Genomic DNA, 20,499 nt, shown 5'->3' with positions numbered 1-20,499 from the left:
TTTTAAGTTTCAGGTCACAGGTGAGAAAGATTTAATGACTCACTGAGTCCAGCAGGGGGCAGCATAGGGACAGAGTTACTGTGCAGTCTGAGGGATTTGTCGACAATGACAGTGTTTTAAATAAATCCTGGAATTACCTCAAAGCCAGTGTAATATGATAATAAAATAAAAACAACACTACAACAACTACTACTACTAAAATCACACACAGTAGTTCTCAGAATATTTTTTAAAATATTTTTTAATTAAATTACAGTTGCTTGGTTTAAACATAAATGATCAAAACATAAATCAGTAAGCAATTCTAGAGAAACAAACCTCATTTATTAAATAATAACAAACAATGACAGTGCTGCATTGATCACAAATGATCAGTGGAAAAAACAATAGTCAGTTACTTCCAGTATTTTCTTTTTCTTTTTCCTTTACTTCATTAATTTTTTGAAAAGTCATTTCTCCTCATTATCACTTTTCCTTTTCTTTGTTGTTGTCATTTTCACAGCTGGTCGACCATGTGATCTAATCACTTGAGTCTAACAGTGTAACTTGGGCACCTGCTGCCTCTGTGTGTCTCGATGAGGAGGACAGAACGTTCAACAGTGCTCAGGGAGATTCTGTGAGGGGGAAAAAAAAACACTCCAACAAACCAAGAAACCTGAACTTCAAAAGCAGTGGTGGGAAGAAAAAACCCTTGTGAGTTAAGAGTGAGTCGTTTGACACCTGAGGGATTTGCCGGTGTCCAGTTTGAAGACTAAATGACTTAATCACCACAGCAGCTCGGAGCAACGCTGCCTCTGACTCTCTGTCAATCCTCGTCCTTTAAAAAGCAAACACTTTTCCTATTGATTTCTCCAAATGTCACCTCACCTGTAACATGAGACACACACTAAGTACAGTTTACCACAAAATGGCCCTAATTCATCATTCAGTAAAATAGGAGGCTGATAGCGGCTGAAAGAGGAGCCGCTGTGGCCTCACAGCGAGGGAAACCCAAGCCAGACTTTCCTTTGGCCAACGTGCAACTGAAGATGCTCCCAAAATGTCATGTGATGTCGACTCCGCTCACTCATGAGAATATGTTTCACACGTTCCCGGTGTGAAAAGCGCTGTGGTTTAATCCACTGGTGTTAAAAAACATGCTGAGTGAGGAATCCTTTTTCATCCCCTCATCACACATTATTACTAACATTAAAATGACCACATGAATGAGGTGGCCTCTCAGTCATTGGCCCTGTCCCAACATTCAGCCTGCACATTTTGGTGCGTTCCATTTATGTTAGAAGTCAAAGTGGGAGTGATGTTACCACTGACATGACCAGTGTGTGGAGTGGGGATAAAATAAGTGGCAGTACTCTTTTTATCCACACGAGGCGTCTGTCTGTGCAGCAAGATACAAAAAAGACATTTTAATTGGTGTCCTGTTTAGTATCATTCTCTTCCTCCTCTTCTCTTCCTGTTGTTGATGTTGTTGTTGTTCTTTCATCGTCTCCCTTTAGGAGTCGTCACAGTGGATAATCTGCCTGAAAAGAACAGGTACTCAAAACAGTTAAACAGCTAGGTTTTTTTATTTTAACTTGAGTACATTTTGAGACCAGTACCTGTACTTGTACTTGAGTAAAATTGTACCTGAGTGTAATATTTCAGCATTCTTTCCACCTCTGTTGAGCAGGATCAGAGTGGAAGGATCACCAGTGGCAAAGCAAGTGGCAGTTGTAAAAGCCCACGCTGGGATCACTTCCATGGAGGCCACTCAGCCTTTTCTATAAATGGCTCACAAATGTGAAACACATTCGCAAGTGAAATAAAAATTAACGAACGGCATTAAAAATATACATAATAAAAATATGAAACGTTGGCTGAATCTAAATCACAGATGTGAGCAAATGTATCTTTAGTCACAGTGTGTGTGTGTGTGTGCTCCAGCTACATGCACAAGTTTAAAATGTGTAACATCATTTTAAACTGGATTTAAAAGACTTTACCTACATGACCATACTTTGTCCTTCCCCATTTTCTTTTCCTTTTTCCTCCACAAATAATGAGGTTTGTGTCCTTGTGTGAAGAAACTGGTGCAACCTGATTTCAGCCACTAGATGTCTCTGCTGCACTGTGTTGATTCCAGTGGCTCCAAGAACAAGATGAATTGATGATCATTGAGTGAGTGAGTGAGTGAGTGAGAGTATGCCATTGATTTATTGACATTCATTGAGTGCACATTGATAACAAACTCGAACACAACGAACACAAACGCAAAATTTGGACACAGGCAATAAAGAAATCCTGAATTTCACTCCAGTCAATCGTTGCTTCCTACGGCTGACGTCGAAATCTCTTTCCGTCCAATGTGGTTTCATCACGTTCCTCACAGAGAGGTTAATAAGTGTGTAAATTTGTTACTGCTGAAAGTTAAAATAACAGCGTGTGGAACATTGCTCCCTGTGCACTGGTGAAGTCTGCTGAAATCTTTTATGATATGGTTAATGTTCAGCTGGAGAGCTGTTAAAACAGTCAGGTGCTGCGAGAGAAGCCGACATTTGAGAGAGAGGGAGAGAGTTCAAGTGCATTTCGGCAGCAGCTGAATATGAGGCTCAGTTGGCTGCATCGGTCTGACTGACGCTCGGTGCACAGGCTGCACAGTGTCGTGCAAATTGAAAAATGAATCTGGACAAAATGCCGTAAAACTGTTTATCATCTATATTTTCTCTGCAGCTGTGCTGCCAGAGTCAGTGTTTTTTGAATGAAATCAAACAAAAACACACACACACACACACACACACACACAAAAACCTGCACAATCACGAACAGAAATGGATTTGTTCCACCTCCTATGACATCTGTGCATTTTAAAAGGATAGTTCAGCAATGCAATGTAGGATTTCAAAGATCATTTTTGCTGGCACGTCAACTTATAACAGCATCAATGAAACCTTGCGGGTCTGCATCATCTGCATTGGCACTGTGGGACTTCTGGGTTTGGTCCATGACACACACACAAAAAAGAACTATACAAAATTCTACTTTTCTAAACATATTTCCTTCATAAATCAAGTGATTTAAAACCATGTGCATACAATGAGCAATAGATTATATGAGCTGGGTTGAAAAGCCAAACTAAAGCTCTATTGTTCTTTTGTCATTTTGTAAAATCCTTTTTTGTTTTTTGCTTATTTTAACCATAAAAGGGACAAATAAAATGTCCTGTGAGTAAGTGCTTTTTTTTCCATTTTTCCAGTGTTTACTGAATGTTAAAATAGTGTACATTAGTGTATTTAAAATAACATTTGTTTGAGTCTTTGTCTCAATGTCCAAACTTGGCGTCTGTGATACGCTCTGTGTAAAAGGGTTAAGTGTGGTTGCTTAATTTTGTGTTATAATGTTTATAAAGTGTGCTATCGTTTCTGAGAACCAGCCTGGACACAATTTTAGCCACATAACAAAAGGTTCACCTCATAAAATGTATCCCGACTTAAGTTAACACTATCTTGTGAATACATCTTGACTCTCCTGAACCAAAGTCCATAGAGAAAATCAACATTTTTAGCTTGTGGGGAAACAAGAGCTGCTGGTCTACCGATGCACCATTTGGCGAGTTTGTGTCATTTAGGTCAATCACTGAAATCACAAAACAGCACATTTGAACTCAACGATGGAGGCAGCAGCATGTTAACAGCGCCTGTGTGTGATGATCTAAAATCCCTGGTTTTCTCTATGGACTTTGGTGCAGGGAGAATCAAGCGTTTTCCAGCCAGAAACAGCCTGGCTAATGATGAGAGAAACATAATCTTCACCCATCATAGACTTCAGCAGGTGTGGAGTTTATTAGGTGAGCCTTGTGTTAAGTGCATGGCTAAAATTGGTTTAACCTTGTGTCCCTGCTGGCACCCATATTGTTAGTGGTTTGTTAGTGTTTTGAGTTGCGTTGTCAATCCTCGCTGATGACACTCCGTCTTCTCCACGTCAGGCGATGACCAAGACGCTCCAAAACCAATGAGTCGATGAGATATTTTTAGGTGGCTCCGACCTTTGAACTATGACCTTCAGTAGTCAAAGTCCTGTGAGCATGAGTCACCATTAAAACGGTACACAGCAGGGTCTGACGAGGAAACTCACACGCATGCGGTAGCTTCTTACTTTCCCCCAGAGTTCCAGGAGCCACAGCGACATTTTTCAAACAGCGCGCATTAAAAACCGAAGAGTGCAACTTTTAAATACAAGATAAAGAAATGGCCACACGCAGCGAAAAGCAGCGAGAAGATCCGGGTTCGAGCCCCGGTTGGAACAAGGGCCTTTCTGCAGGGAGTTTGCATGTTCTCCCCGCGTGTGCGTGGGTTCTCTCCGGGTACTCCGGCTTCCTCCCACAGACCAAAAAACATGCAATGTGGGGATTAGGTAAATTGGACACTCTAAAATTGACCGTAGGAGTGAGTGTGAGAGTGAATGGTTGTTTGTCTCTAGTTGTGTGTGGCCCTGCGATGGACTGGCGGACTGTCCAGGGTGTACCCCGCCTATCGCCCGATGTAGCTGAGATTGGCACAGCACCCCCCACGACCCTCTGGTGGAGGATAAAGTGGTTAGATGATGACTGACTGACTGACTGACTGATAAAGAAATGTCTGTTACATTCAAACTGTTGTAAAAATGACTTCACAAAATGCTGTCAGCTCCACGCGACTCCCTCTGTGTTTCTCAGTATAGCGGCACAAAGATCTCACGTCGCCCAGCAACATCACCCACGCTGCACACAGGAAGTGATTTGTTTTATGTCAAGACAGACGAGTAAACCCACCAAAAGTTACAGGAGTGAATTCTGCTGCTCATACAACGTGGTCATTCATCAGATCTTCTTGTCTCCACCCGCCCCTGTGCTGAGGTCTGATAGTTTTGTCTGTTTTCAGATGAAGGACGCATCGTGTCTGTTCACGTCGATTGAACAGTCGCGGATCACTAAAAAAGCAGGTGATCCGTGATCATATTTGATTTGGTGGGTGTTTAATCCTCTGGTTACAAGTCAACCTTTTCACTAAGCCATGATCTGCCCCAGAAGCAGAATAATGACATAACAAAAAAAAAAAAAATCAACAGAAGTTACATACTGCAGCTTTAAGGAGGCCTTTAGTCTCCTGGGATCAAAATAAGCAATAAAGATCCAGGGTCAGGCCAGTTTTATGCCTGATACTTGTCATTGAATCTGCTCTATCACAAAATGATAAAATGTCAGTCTGTACTGGTGGTTTTGGTTTTGGTTTTGTGTCCTCCCAACGTTACACCATCTTATTTCTCACTCTGGTTTTGAGTAAATGTTTCGGCGAATGTGTCCGACATCATCGAAAATGAAATGTGACAAATGCAGAGATGCTTCAACAGAAAAAAAATAAAAAAATATTCTCTGTTTCATCTGCTTTGCTCTGTTTTCCAGCGCTTTCTACAGTAAAAAAAAAAAAAAAAAAATTGATCTAATTTTCTTTTCCATCCATGGATATTTCCCCATAGAAATAAAGGGATAGTGATTGCTGGGTAAGATTGGAGTGGATCTAATCTTCCACTGCTCTCAGTCATACTCAATTTAACTGCACATCTAATTTGTCACACCGCTGATGAATATGCCACAAGTTTCATGGGAAAGAGAAGGACATAATGAATATAAAACACACTGGGAGAGGGGAGAGGCGACTGCCACGGCCGCGCCGACCACAGTGCATTGTTCATTTGTCCCATCAAATCGCTGACACTGTGCATGCACCATGGATACATGGCTGTCCTCCCTCACGATCTGATCAAGTGTTAAACATCGGTGACACACGGTGGTGGGTTTGCTGCAGATTGCAGGCAGAAGCCTCACAGTCGTTCATGATAATCGATGATCGAGTCGGTGCATGAAATACATGCTTTATATATCTGTGTGACACTGTGAGCTTTTTGTGCACACATGCAGACGCTTTGCAAAGAAGCAGAAGGCACAATAAAACACTCAAGCAGATGGTATGAATTGCATCTGCATAATGGTATTCTAATTTTGTCATTATTCATTATTACTCTGGTTGTGATTGTCAGGGCGGTGATACACTCGGCAGCCGTCCAGGCAACAGGCAACAAAAGTGAATAGGCAGGGTCAAAAATCTGTTCAAATGTTTCCTGGCAACAAGATGTTTCTGTGTGTTGAGAGCAGTAATTCCACCCCGATTGCTTTTAAAAGCTGCCCACTACATAACTGCAGCAATGTAACCGGGCAGAAAGACTCAGCGAGACACACACATGCACGTCTGTACTGACCATGCAGAGAAATTCTGTCTCCCTGTGTCCACCATGCCTGTGTTGAACCCACTGATGGGTCGAGAGTGAATGTCTCTTTAAAGAGGGTGATGATAGAATCTGTGTGCAGAGCTGCTGCATCACCTATCCATGAGACTGTGAGAGCGGCTGATGAGAAAGCCCTTCAGGACTCTTCTCTAAATAGGCATGAAATTATATCTCCCTCTGACTGAGATTAGCGTCCATGGAGCCTCTTGCAGTTCTGCCCAATCTTTTCCTCAGGCTCTCAAACCAAACAGGCACTTTGCAGTTTCAGCTCGTTTGTGCTCAAGTTTAAAAAGTTCATTTTCATCAGGAGGTGCTCTCTCTCTCTCTCTCTCTCGCTCCCTCGCTGCGGTCCTTTATTCTCCTCCGTATATGGCTCATGCAGGATTTGTCACACATACAGAGTAAGGGATGTGGTAAACCACAGTTATGTTATTCACTGATCATTTGTGCTCAATGGAGCGACTGTATAATTGACCAATTTCTGCAATGTGCAGTACACAGTGCAGACCATTTTTGTAGGCAAAGTGGGATTATCTGTTTGAATTTACTGTCATTCTCCGCAAAGTAAAACAAATGTCTTGATACCAATGTCAGTGACAGAGGAGCCTTGAATTGTGGACGCTCCGGCTGAGGCCTTTTAAGCTCCAGTGCACAACATATTAGAGGGTTTATTGAGATCAAATGAATTTGCTTTATACTTAAAGTCACTTGGGTTTTATAGCCTAAGTATATGTGTACTTCTGGAAAGGCTGTGGATTTATGGGGTCCCCCATTTCTACAGCAGCCTGAATGGACAAAACTAGTCAGACTAGTCAGATAGCTAGCTAGCTAGATAGACTTGTTGGGGATATGTTTGGATTATACTTCATACATTCCATGTCTGCAGATTTCCATTTTGAAATTTCCACATGTGCGCACACGACCACATTTCCATTCATATAACACCACAGAGTTGTACATGTGTGGATATACTGATGGACTCATGGTTACCGTCCTCTTCGGTGTCTCTTTAGACCAGAAAAAGAAATCCCAACGAAGCAAACAAAGTGCACTATACCCGCTGGACTGGAAAGTGTTGTGCTGCAGGGAACATGTTTGCGACATGTGTGTGGACTGAAACTGTGAGGTTGGTCAACAACCTCCACTCTATTACATCTATAACCACGTTGGAAATGGAAATCTATGTCATGCAGACCCGGTGGGACCTCTGCAGTCATGGAAATGAGGAAACTATGACCGAGGCTTTAGCAGCTCTCCACTAAAAGACAAAGGTTCAAGTTACACACTATCACTAGTATGACAATATTGGAATTGTGAGCCTGGTATTATTGTACCATGTGATTTTGCTATCAATGCAAATCTGTCTGTGAAAGAAGAGCAAAGCAACAAATGTCATACCATATGCCAGATATGATAAATATTTTATTTCTGATCAGCAAAAGACACACACTTGATGCATTTGTATCTTTCATGACTTTTCAGTACAGAGGAGAAACCCAAACATATACACAGTATGGGTATATATGTATACGGGTATATTCTAAAGTGCAAGTGATTCACAAGGGTCAATCATGCGTTACATAGCATCTGTATCAGGAACTTCAATCACCTCCTTAAATCCGTGATAACCTTTTTGAATTTGATAGTAAAATAACTGTCACTTATATATATATTTATATATATATATATAGATTTTTTTATGAGTACAAAATAAACTTAATAACTAGTCACTGAAGCTTTTTTTTTTTTGATTTTGTTTAAGCACAACAACAATTATCAATCTATTTCAAGTCTTGAGAGGAAAAGAGTACCATGAAGTGCCAGAAGTGAAGGGAGTCTTTAGTCTCTATAGTATTGACAGGAGAAACAGTTTCAACAAAGTCACCATGGGCCTGTGTAACAACGCTGCAGTACCACCTCAACCACCCTTGACTAAATTTAAAAAATCAAAAACAGAAGAAAAAAAAATCGAAAAGCCTTGTCTCCCCCACACACACACTTTTGTTTTCTTTTACCATTTAGCCTTCACGGGTCAGCAAACTCGGGGCGTGTTCTCGTCAAAACAGACATTCAGTGTACAGGTACATTCTCTGAAATTACCATTACATTTGACTTGGTGAGGAAACAGTCGATTTGCCCTTGCCAAATACTACATTTGACACGAGGAATGTTCGTAGAAAATAAATATGGAGACATGGAGAGACATCGAAAAATGCAAATGTGGACCGATGCTGAGCTCACTGTGCGTGGCCACAGTTAGACGGGCATCTGGACAGCATCGTTACAGGGAAGTAACAGTTTAGCAGCAGCTGTTGGGTTTTTTTTTTGTTTTTTTTTTGGATTTACCCATGAACAACAGAGATACAGACATGTGTATCAATAGTACATGAAGAAGCCCTGACCCCTCAGGATGCAAAATATCCACACTGCTTTCCATTCGCCGGGTAAATAAGACATGTCTCAATTGCACATGTGCTGAATGTTTCAATGCCCTTTATAGTGGTTAGGATGCAAAGTGCATATTAAACATAAAACAGTAAGCGAGGATACGCTACAGCTATAGTGACGACAGCTCTTCCCATGTCATTCCTTCAGAACTTTTACCTTTCGCACCGAACGACACAAAAGAAACAGATTCACAGAACAAAAAAAGAAATAAGAAAAACCACAGAAACGGAGATTGATACAGAGGAGCAGTGTCTGCACACTGTGAGTGCAGGAGGAGAGCACACATGCTGCTGCTGCTGCTGCTGCTGCTGCTGCTGCTTTAGTCACACAGCATCACCTGGCACTGGATGATGAAATAAAGGTCAATTTCTGTGTTGCTGTGAATGCTTTGTGTGCGAGATTATTGCATAGTTTGGGTTAATATAGCTATTAAATTGACACTGAAAAATAAAACATCTCTTTTTCTGGTCTGTGCGTCTGCTAGTGTAACAATATATATATATAGATTTGCTTATTTGTTTTACCTTAACAGGACTGGTTTCAGTTCCTCTCAAGAAGTCAAAAAAATAAAAATAAAAGGGTTTTTTATTGTTTTTGTCTTATAATAATATTCCTTGTGTTATAAAGCAAAAGGTGACCAGTTTGTGTTGAAGAAAGGGAATTTTCTGAATCACACGGCGTAATGGTGAACTGAACTCAGTCCTATAGTGTAAAGATAATCTCTATATTGCATTTTCAATTTGCAAGCTGCACTTGCACCATCGATTATCCCCTTAAAGATGACAAACTACCGTCCGTCTACAAGGTACAGATACAGAAAAAGAAGAGCCAGCATGAAGTCGCTCCTCAGTGACTGTGGTTCTGTCTGTCTTAATCTTAAATGTCAGGAAGTTGGAACACCAGTATCCTGAACAAGACCACTCTCTTAAGGGCCCTCAAAACATCAACTTCCAACTATGAATGGAATGGTTGGATATAGAAATCGGTGATTTTTCGTGATATTTTTGTCTGTACTTATCTCACGGGATCGACATGGGTGGAGCTCACTTATTGTCTTTGAACATCACATATTTTGGTGCACTGATCACAATATGACGTCATCTGAAGCCCAATCTGATGACCACTTTGGGGACGTTTGCTTACGTGGCCAGTCACTGTAAATCAAAAGTGATCATGCTACACCCATCAAAGCCCTAAAAAAAAGAAGAAGCAACAGTTGCATATGTCAGAGCACAATATCTATCATTATTTGAAGAAGACTTAAGATTCAAATCTAAATTGAAAGAATCTCACTTTCTACAGGGTAATATCTAAATCTGCCACCTTAAGAAGAAATGGGACAAATGCAATAAACATAGACTGCATATAAGAACTGATGTAGCCTTCCGACCTCCACTGGTTGCTTTGTTTGAATGGAAGTTTATGAGAAATTGACCTTCTACTTCTCAATTGATTTGTAACATTAGTAAATATTTTCCTGAGGAGTTAATGGTCTCACTCACTAGTTTTTTAAGTTGTCAAGTTGATATAAATCATTAGTCCGACTAAAATCGAGCTAGACTTAGTCGGACTGACATATCTGGATAATGCGATACATAGTCTGATTACTCCTGCATGTACACGCTTAGTCAGACTGGAGTCAGACTTGCTGTTCTTGGCGTGCACCAAAATTTCCTTCCAGGTCTTTGACCCGGAAGTAGAAGGAGACAATGTATGAACTCCATTTAGTGTTGGTGGAAAAGAACAAATAACGTGACCGGACACTACGGAAAAGACTCACTTATGGACTGACGAAGAGACGTGTGCAGCAGGTACGGAACATACGGAACCACAGCACGATCAGTGTCAACGTCCATCTTGCTGAAAAACAAAACAATTAATTTTTCTGTGACGTAAAGGTCAACAGGAAACTGATTCAATAGAGAGATGCAGAGTCAGACGTACATTTGCATGTATACTCGGACCCGTCTTAGTCGGACTACGATCTTAGCTCCATTAAACTGTACATGCAAACATACAGATTGAAGCTGGTATTTGTCCAATAAGAACCTGGTTCCAAAGAAGGGAGTTTGTTTTGCAACCAGAAAAAACTACATCCACTTTTTTATAGACAGTCTACGGTTATAAACGACATAAACGAACCACCAATGCAGAACCAGCAAAAATCTGTCACTGAGGTCACTTCATGCTGCAGCTGCTGTGTTTGTCTCTACCAGCTCAGTCTTCAACATTGTGCACATTTTTCCCTGCACTTTTGAACCAGAGCGTGTCAAAATGAAGCTATAGTTTAGTTGTGGTCCCCTGTGACACCCATGAAGTAGATCACCTGACCTGAATGACCAACCGTGTTCCCCTATGGCCAGCACAGAGTCATGACATGGGTCCCATTCAGTCACACACACACAGAGTGTCAGCTCACTTCTTTCTTTTTTTTTTGGCATAGAGCTTATGTTCAAATAGGAGCCATGACTGAACTTGCTTTTTTTCCCTTAAACCTGTAAACTAATTAAAAACTACAATAATGCATTCAAATAATAATAATACAAAACATTAAATAATATAGTAGGAAAATAAATATCATTCCAACAAGGCTTTTTTGTTTTTCTTTTAAATAGTCATTCTTAATCTTGACACTGGAAGCCAGTGTGTATGTCACATGATTCACCTCAGAGAATGATGATCATCAGTCCAAGAAGATGGCTGCTCTCACTCTCATCGGTGAACGTGCTAATCAGCGACTGCACATACACGACTGCCTCACACTCAGTTAGTAACATGGATACAGATTCCCCCCTAACATGGTCCCACCTGTACTGTAGAGCTCAACAGTCTTATGCATTACAAGTGTCTGGATACAAGATATGCAGAATGGATCCGCCCCCCCACACCCGTTAGACAGACTTTGCCATGACCTGGATAATGATTTAAAACACGTGACCATGACTACATCTGCCATGTGTAGGTAAGTGCTATAGCTTTTACACTATTTTGGTATTTCATGAATAGCATTCAGGGCAGGTTGAAGTGTTTGTTTTTTTTTGTTTTTTTTGGTCAGTTTAAGGTAACCTCTCAAAGGTTATCGTGACACCTCGACAGACCTCAACTCCGCATGAGCACACTCTTTTTTAGAGGGTTTGCTATGGCTGTCTTACATAACTGAGGCTACATCCACACGTCGTGTCGCTTTCTTTTTAAAAAACGGCATTTGAAGTTAAAACAAAGACCCGCGTGCGTCCACACACACAAAAACAAGAATCTTAGTTGTGGCTGACACCATTCGAAATGACAGCGCTAACGTTAGCCAATCGCTTCTTGTTTAGGGAAGATACCAACACAGGTGCTAGCCAATCAAACACGACACAGCGCAAACGTAGTTCTCGGACAAGGTTGTTGCCGATGTTTTTTTGTCGAACAAAGTGCGCACAAAGAATGGTGGACAAGGTGGATGTTAAATCATTTTAGCAACATTAGCAACTCTTGCTATGTTAGCTAGCCATGACAGACACTGCTCAGCTGAACCTGAGTACAGAGTTATGAGGCTGATGATGAGGTGAAACTGAAACTGAAACTGAAAGTAAGTTTTAACTAAACTTTTTCAACGTTTTGTAGTAGTTGTGGCCGGGGTTGTTTGTGAATTCAGGTAACTGCGTCATATCTACCCATCCAGACTAAAATGCAGCCACAGAGTTTTCAAACCAAAACTGAGCCAGTTTTTAAGAGCGCAGTAATGTTGTCAGCCGGCGGCGCAAAAGTGTGTTTTAAAACAAAAATGTAGACGTGGGGATGTAGCCTGAGTATACAGTACATTTAAGTGTTATGATAGTGTCCGAAAACAGACATGAAACTCATTTCCACATCTCCTGCTCACAATTTAACACAATGCTGAAATATTAGACATCTACCCCCAAAAAAGCAAATTCCCTTCCACTATCACTAAACTAATAATAATCCAACTACCAATTTCTATTCATGAACAAATGGCAGGATTATGAGATTCTGTTTTTGTCTTTTAAAGTACGGTCTTGTGCTATAAAGGCTTCAACCATCAGGCTGTTTTTTTTTTCTTATCTTATCTTTTCTTTTTTTTGCGAGGCATTAAGGATTGGGGAAGAGGAGTGAACAGCACTGTGTCACACGGATGCAACAGTCACGTGTTCAACGCTAACTGTGAGCAGACACGATTGAAAACTCAATGAAAGGGCGGTTTCTCTCAAGCCTAACGTGTAGGATATACAATATAACAACAATCAAACTCTGATATCAACTGTATGGACATTCCAACATTCCCTAGAGGGAAATACTTCTGTAATCGGTCCTGCGGAGGAATGGATTTTATCACTCCTTGGGAACAGAGGAGCTCTTCGTGATGTTTTGAGGGGGTGTGTGGAGATGTTTTTTTTTTTTGTTTGTTTTTTGACTGAGCGGAAGTTAGGAGCTGTCACTGGCAGAGCGCTTTTTGCCGAAATGACTGGCAGGGTCTCTGTTTCGCAGATTAGGCTGGATCTTGTACAAATGGGGGCCCATGGGCCAGCGCCAACTCCCACGGCCCTCCACTCCTGTTGGGATGGCGGCAGCTGCAGCTACAGCGGTGGACGTGCAGGGCTTGTTCTGCAGCAGCTGGATAAGCATGGTCATCTCTGGGCCCAGCCGTGACACCATGCTGGTCCTGACGCGGTCCACCGTGTCCTCATCACAGTCCATCAGGCTTTGCAGCAGCTTTCCATAAAACCTAGGGCAACAACACAGGACACTAGTGAATCAAAATTGTTAGCTTAAATGTTAGCAACTATTTTCATAATTGATTAATCTGTTTTCTCCTTTGGCACGTAAAATATCTGAAAATTGTTGATCATCAATTGTTTACCAAACCTGGAAATGATGATGTTCTCAAATGTCTTGTTTTGTCCACAAATCAAAAGGACACAGTTTTAATGATTTCTTCGTCAAATAAACGATTGTTTGGAATTTTTTATTTTTGTGTAACATTTTACGCTAGATTACACTCGACCTTTTATTCTTTATTCTATTCAGTTTTCTTTCTTTTCTTCATTTTCTTTGCATATCGAGACACAGCCCTCTCCTGATTTCACTGCATCGTTCATTTTCTATTTAAATTAAAAATCCTTGAATCTGTCACCCATTAAGATCAATACGCCATTAATGTTTATGGTCTATGATTCATATTTCACCCACGTCACAAGTCACCCAAGTCAAGAATTTGAACTCCCATTTTGAAGCCTCAAGATTTGTAATTTGGTGGGCTCCATTGAAAAAAGGCTCCGATTGGACAATGCCAGCTGTCAATCACACTGGTATCCATTCATGTAAGCTGTATTTTATCGTCTGCTTCCTCTAAATGAATAACCTAGATGATTATTAGGTGGCTTGAATAAATATGGGCAGTGTCATCATGGCATCTTATTGAACTTCGGCACAACAGCACTGCTGAGACTTTTTTATCTTAAGACTCTCATTCATCTAGATGTGTGCTTCTCAAACTTTTTATAGCAAGTAGCCCCTGAGAAAATATTGAGCTCTTGAAGTAACTCGTATTTTTGCTTTTCCATTGGTGACAGTACCTCGTACTTTTTTAGAACCTGCTCTGGCAAGGTTTCAAGTGAGCTTTGCCCATACTTAATGTGACGTCGACAGACTGCCATCCACTGATTGGTCAGTGAGTGTCGTCACTGGAAGAGTCATGGGCGCAACGTCCGACACAAAAATCAAGTTAAAACGACTTTAAAATCCTGAAAACTTGCATTAAACTCCAACATTTAGCAAGGACATGCCTAAAATATCAATATTTATCAGAAGAGTCTATTTAGCGACCTCACTGCCGAGAGCTTTTGTTTGAGAACCCTGGCTCTAGGTCATAGTTCGCCAAAAGTCATTGAATCAGGAGCAGCTGGATCAGACATCCAAGAAAACACTGTATATATTATAGTAATATTTACAGTATATATTATATGGCGTTTCTGTGAACATTCTGTGAGTTAAAGTGGTCCTGTCGCTTTGGTTCTTTCCTTTCGGTTCCACACCAGTACTGCAGTCCTACATGTCTTGCAAGAACAATAAGAATGAAAACATCTTAACTTGATTCTCCTGTTTTATATTCTGTCACTATGTAAAAGAATGTATGAAGCAGACAGTAACCAAAACATGGATATCACAACAAATATAGTCACAGTTTACATTTGCTCGATGATCAGCACTTTGGTTTATAGCATCTGTCATAGTCTTTTTTTATTATTATTATTACCTCTGCTATGGAGCTGATGTATTTGGCCACATATGTCGCTTTGTAAGCAGCATACTTTAAAAAGTATAGACTGATTGGATGGAATCTTCTAGGAATGTAGGTCATGGCGCAAAGAAGAATTGGATTTTTTTTTTTAAAAAGGATGACTGCTAAACCTGTTAGATCGGGGAGTGCCTTGACACATGCTTTCTCTAGTTGTCCATAATGTCCAAGACTCACTTCATTTTACTTGTACTACACCATGTTGCCCCGTTCAGATTTGGTTTGAACATCCGTCCTCAGTAATCAGATCACATGCGGACAGAGTTAATTCTGATTGTTCACACCTGGCATTAAAATGCATCCTGGATGAGTTTCCTGGGACCACGTGAGAGCAGATCTGGCTCTGGCTGTCCTTCAGTTAAGTACACAATGATGTCATGTCTGTTTGCGGGATCAGAATTGTGTTTTTGACAAGACTGACTGTGCAGACGTGTCTGATGTTAATGTGTTTGTGTGTGTGTGTGTGTGTGTGTGTGCGAGACTTTGAGTGAGTTTTGAGTAGATTGAATGAATCAATTATGTAGGACAAGTGGCTGCAAACAGAAATTAAGCATTAGAAAAAAAATTAATCATGCAACAATCAGTGTTAATATTGTGGCAGTAGCGAAAGAGGTGGTTACTAATCTGTCCAAAGAGTCCTTTCTTGCAGGCTTTCTTGGAAGCATCTTAAGGCTGCTCCTCGAAGTTTAACACACTGTGAACCCTGCAGTATGCCCAGGTTTAGGAAAGATGAATAGTATTTTTGTAGAAATGCCCATCCCTAGTACTTATATAGTGCTTTCCTTGTCTTAATTACCACACAAAATGCTTTACACCACAGGTTTGCCATTCACACTCAACCCACTCTTTGACTACTCTGCCACAAAACTACCTCCAAATGTGTTTTTTGTCATCAGATCAAGGTTCAGAGCTGAAGTTAGCATGATCTGCACTTAAATAACTCAGGATGGATGTTAACACCACAGCTTAACAGTGATTCAGGGGCTTGCACTGTTGTCTCGCAGCAAGAAGGTTGCTATTGGAGGTTGCATGGGTGGGTTCTCTCTGGGTAATCCAGCTTACTCCCACAGTCCAAAAACATGCAGATTGGGCATTAGGATGTCAGGAATTGCCATGTTGGCCAAGCGGTCTAAGGACTGGACCCCGCCTTTCACCCTGTGTCAGCTGGGATTGGCACCAGCAGCCCCCGTGACACTCATGTGGAGGATAAAACGGTAGACAATGGATGGATGGACATATTAAATTGAGCACAGATGTGTGAGGTAAGATTGTGAGGACTGGTGACCTGTCCATGTTGTACCCTGTCAGCTGCGATTGCCTCTAACTCCCTGTGAAACCTCATGTGGAGGATAAATTGTGGGGAAATGGATGGATATTAATACCAGGGCTGAAATGGATCTTGTAACCTATGATGGAAGGAGAAACTCACCGATTGGGGAAGTGACTTGGCAGCTGTGCCACTTCACCAATAGCATCTGGATTAGATCTGGCCACAGTGCAGATATCCAGCTTGCTGTAACACTCCTCTTGGACCTCGGATATCATTCTTTGGAAGGTGGAGCAGCGACGGATGGTGGGGAATGCCTTCGAGGTGATGCCATTAGCAATGCACTTAAGGCTCTCCTTCACAAATGCTTTACCCTGTAAAAAAAGGGGGGAAAAAATGCAGCGGTTCAACAGTTTCATTCAGTCACACACTGCTCATGGAGAAACACAATAAAATAACATTGGAATAGCGTGCGTGTGTAGTCTCCGTAGGTACCTGAGTGTCAAATTTAGCAGCGCTGTATAAAAAGGACTTGCAGATGTCGTGCATGCCATCTGTGTCACAAGTTGAGTTCTCCAGGCAGGCGAAGGCTCCGCAGCCAACTTGGAGGGCACTGTTGAGACAGCGTGCCACATCTGCTGTGGGCACAGAGAATGAAGCATCAGCAGGGGGAGAGCGACAGCGGCTTCACGGGGAATCACTGCACACTCACTGAGCTCATTACACAAGGGGTTGCCGGGGGTTTGGGCCAAAATATGCGACGAACAAAAGAGAACTTTCATACTTTGGAGATTCACAAAAGGCACACTGTACAGTCACTGGGGCAAACAGTGACTCGGCTGGGGATTGGACACCTTACAGCTCTGAGAGACTCAGATACTGGCTGGCACTCGTGCACTTTTCTCTTGGCAGGGACCTGTACTCCACTGTTAGGCTCTTTTCAGCAGAGCTTGGATGAATAACACCAGAAATACCAAACTGTTTCCTGAAAATTGTTGGTGCGCCTGCAGACACACACATAAAAATACACTTGTACCGCTGGCTCGCTCACATACACTCACACTCACACACAGTCTGGTTTCCATGACTTCAGAGGACTACATTCATTTCCTGGAGACTTACGCCAACCTTAACCATAACTACCGCAAGCCTATCCCTCACCATACAACATGTCTTCAATGTAATAATTCACATTATTACATATTAATCATGCTTTTTGTCTCCATAAGGAAGACACGTCCCCCAATAACGTGACTTTTGGTCCCCACAACATGAGTAATACCTAAAACACACACACAAACGCTCTTCGCCACAAGACTCTGTTTTAATTTATTTTACAAAAGGCTGTAATTGTCAAGCGGGATATGAGGAGTGTGGCTCAACACCACTTTCATAATCAGAATGTTAAAGTGAACAGGTGTCAGTCTGGTTGCATGCACATACATAATGTACACATAATCAAATACACCTGTAGAAAAATTCTGCTGTGTTTATTTCGTAAAGTTTGGACGATAACATCAAACATCACTATAAAAAACACACAAAAAATGTCATATGTGACAAAAGTTCATATGTGACATGAACAACTTGGAAATGCCGCCTAGTTCAACAACATACAGTCCTGGTCTTTTATTTTATTTTAAAATGCCACAAGGGGGAGTCTGCATCTTTCCCGTCACTCCAGGACCACATGCTAAAGATGCGTGAACAAAAAAATATGCATTCAATGTAGCATTTTTTTTCGTAATGCAAGCAATTTTGTTCTTACACGAGCAATATTGTTTTTCAACAATACAATATTTGGTAAATACTTTTTGTTAGCATCATTTTTTCATTACATTTGTAATGTGTTTTGTTGATTTTTTTGGAGTATTTTTTTGTTCGAGTCACATTCTAAAATTACAATATAAGAACGTTTTGCTAAATAATCAAAATATTTTGTAGCATTCCAAGATTTTGTAAAAAAAGAGGGTGATATTTCAGCATTTTATGTCAATTTTGACAACATTTGAGATCATGATTTTGTAAAAAAATATATTATAAGTTCATTTTTCTTCATGACTTGTAACACTTTTTGGTGACATTAGTAACACAACTTGTTTCCGATGTATCATCCGTCGATCTTAGTGCACATTTTTCCAAAAGCTTACAGATATAAATCAAAAAACCTAAATTACGGCTCTGCCATTTATGAATAAAAACACTACTAAGCACAATTTCTCATGATAAAATGAAACCGTCATATCCTCTCATTCCGAATCACACAATCATTAGCCTGATTAACACACAAGTAACCTTGACATCCATCTTTTTCAAAAGAAAAACCCTAAAACAAACCACAGATCAATGATCAATCTTAGCTCTGAGGATAAAGCTGACTTGAAATATTTTACCCAATATTATGGTATAAAGCATAATCTGTACATCACTGATTTAAAGATGGCTTTTCTTAATCCACAATCCAAGAATCCACTGATGTGATCAGTAGTTAATAAATAAGTAATAATAAATGTGTTAAAAAGAAATATTAATAATACTAATAACCATGCATTAGCAGACTTTAAATATGGGGCCACAATTTTGACCTGCACGAAACACAGAGATGATGATGAAGCAGTTCCTGCAGAAGAGAATCAGCATCCGTGATAAAAAAAAGTCAACATTTAAATGGAGCCACACAGATTTATGATTTTATATCAAGAACAAAAGAAAGAAAAAAAACAATCATTATTTTCTTTTCTTTGATAGATTAGATTTGGAGGCTTCACATGGAAGGTTCATCTTACAGTTAAGTCCAATAGTTGGACCAATGCAGCAGCCAAAACCACAAGAGACTATCAGCATGACACAGCCTGCGCTCTCAGGTGTCAGCACCAAGCTCCATGCTCATCTGTTGCCGGCAGGACACCGGCAAAAAAAAACAAAAAAAACCCTACAGCGTCAATCCCGCACAACCAACGCACACAGACAAATATCCAAGAATAAAATATAAAAGAGGAGGAAAAAAGAAGAGAGGAACCAGCGTGGTACTTACAAGGGCTGTTGGCAGAGAAGCGTGCTCTCCTTGGCGCATAAGACTCGTTCTGATCCAGTTCGTATGCAGATGCGTTCAGCACCATCAGGAGAAAAAGTCCGGTCCTGAAAGGCATCGTCCTCTCAACGCAGAAGATGATACGAGTGAATGTGGAGAGACGCCTCCTGCTCTGTGTGCCGTTCATAAAGAATGACGCTCCGCAAAAACAAGAACCCTCTCTTACTCTCACTCTCCGTGTGACTCGTGTGACAGATAGAGCTCACATCAAGTGTGCGTGCGTTTATATGGCAGCGCTGCACGCTACGAGTTCGGCGCGTGGGCCAATCAGAGCGCAGGACTCGGGCGCCGTGGTCCTGCTCTCTCCACTAATTGATAAAATCAGTGATTCCCAAAGTGTGGGTCGCGGCCCACTGGTGGTCCAGGGAGGTATTGCAGGTGAGCCTCACAGTGGGGCTATAAAAAAAAATGATTCAATATTCTTTACTGTCATATACGATGCAACAATGCAACATTATTACCAGTAATTCAATTCTTTGTGCTCAGTGTCACCTTAACTTTCCAGAGAAGTATTGGAGGTAGAAATGTAGAGAGTCAAGTTATATAGAGAAAGTGTGTACAAATGACAACATACAAGGTTCCCCAGCTGAAAACTGCTGGTTCCCAGAATGTTCCCTGATGGTTGTCCTGTGGTTGATATGGAAAGTTCCTCTAACATCAGTTTTTGGTTGCACATTCTGTTCTCAGAATGTTCACCTAACATTACTTTTGTCACAACCTTCATACAACCTTTATAGAACGTTCTCCTCTGGTTCCCAGAATGTTCTCCTAACGTTACTTTGTCACAACCTTCATACAACCTTTATAGAACGTTCTCCCCTGGTTCCCAGTATGGTCTCCTAACGTTACTTTGTCACAACCTTTGTAGAACGTTCTCCTCTGGTTCCTCAAACATTACTTTGTCACAACCTTCAAACAACCTTTATAGAACGTTCTCCCCTGGTTCCCAGAATGTTCTCCTAACGTTACTTTGTCACAACCTTTGTAGAACGTTCTCCTCTGGTTCCCAGAATGTTCTCCTAACGTTATTTTGTCACAACCTTCATACAACCTTTGTGGAACAAATTTGTTAGACCACCACCCAAAGCCACAGCT

The 20,499-nt window shown here is 41.0% G+C and overlaps 1 protein-coding gene across 2 annotated transcripts; it reads right to left on the bottom strand.

Moving 5' to 3' along the window:
- Positions 1–10,615: 10,615 nt before the first annotated feature.
- stc1 (stanniocalcin 1) lies at positions 10,616–19,587 on the bottom strand. 2 transcript variants are annotated; one of them, XM_044025284.1, is made up of 4 exons: positions 19,348–19,587; positions 16,809–16,951; positions 16,476–16,687; positions 10,616–13,474 (listed from the first exon to the last, which is right to left on the bottom strand). In XM_044025284.1, the coding sequence occupies exons 1-4, from the start codon at positions 19,529–19,531 to the stop codon at positions 13,174–13,176; spliced, it is 840 nt and encodes a 279-aa protein (XP_043881219.1). In that variant the 5' UTR covers positions 19,532–19,587; the 3' UTR covers positions 10,616–13,173. The 2 variants fall into 2 exon arrangements, with proteins under 2 accessions (XP_043881219.1, XP_043881220.1); XM_044025285.1 differs by having other exon boundaries at positions 16,809–16,948.
- Positions 19,588–20,499: the final 912 nt, after the last annotated feature.

Source organism: Solea senegalensis, linkage group LG5, assembly GCF_019176455.1.
Source record: "Solea senegalensis isolate Sse05_10M linkage group LG5, IFAPA_SoseM_1, whole genome shotgun sequence".
NCBI lineage: Eukaryota > Metazoa > Chordata > Actinopteri > Pleuronectiformes > Soleidae > Solea > Solea senegalensis.
Note: the sequence above shows the minus strand (reverse complement) of the source record. Positions and strands in the feature narration are given on the sequence as shown.

Coding starts and splice junctions, on each gene's coding strand:
- stc1 (XM_044025284.1), bottom strand. CDS start 19,531: ATGAACGGCACACAGAGCAGGAGGCGTCTCTCCACATTCACTCGTATC. Junction 16,688..16,808: donor CTGCTAAATTTGACACTCAG/GTACCTACGGAG, acceptor CTTTTTTTACAG/GGTAAAGCATTTGTGAAGGA. Junction 13,475..16,475: donor CCAAGTCACTTCCCCAATCG/GTGAGTTTCTCC, acceptor TTGTTGCCCTAG/GTTTTATGGAAAGCTGCTGC.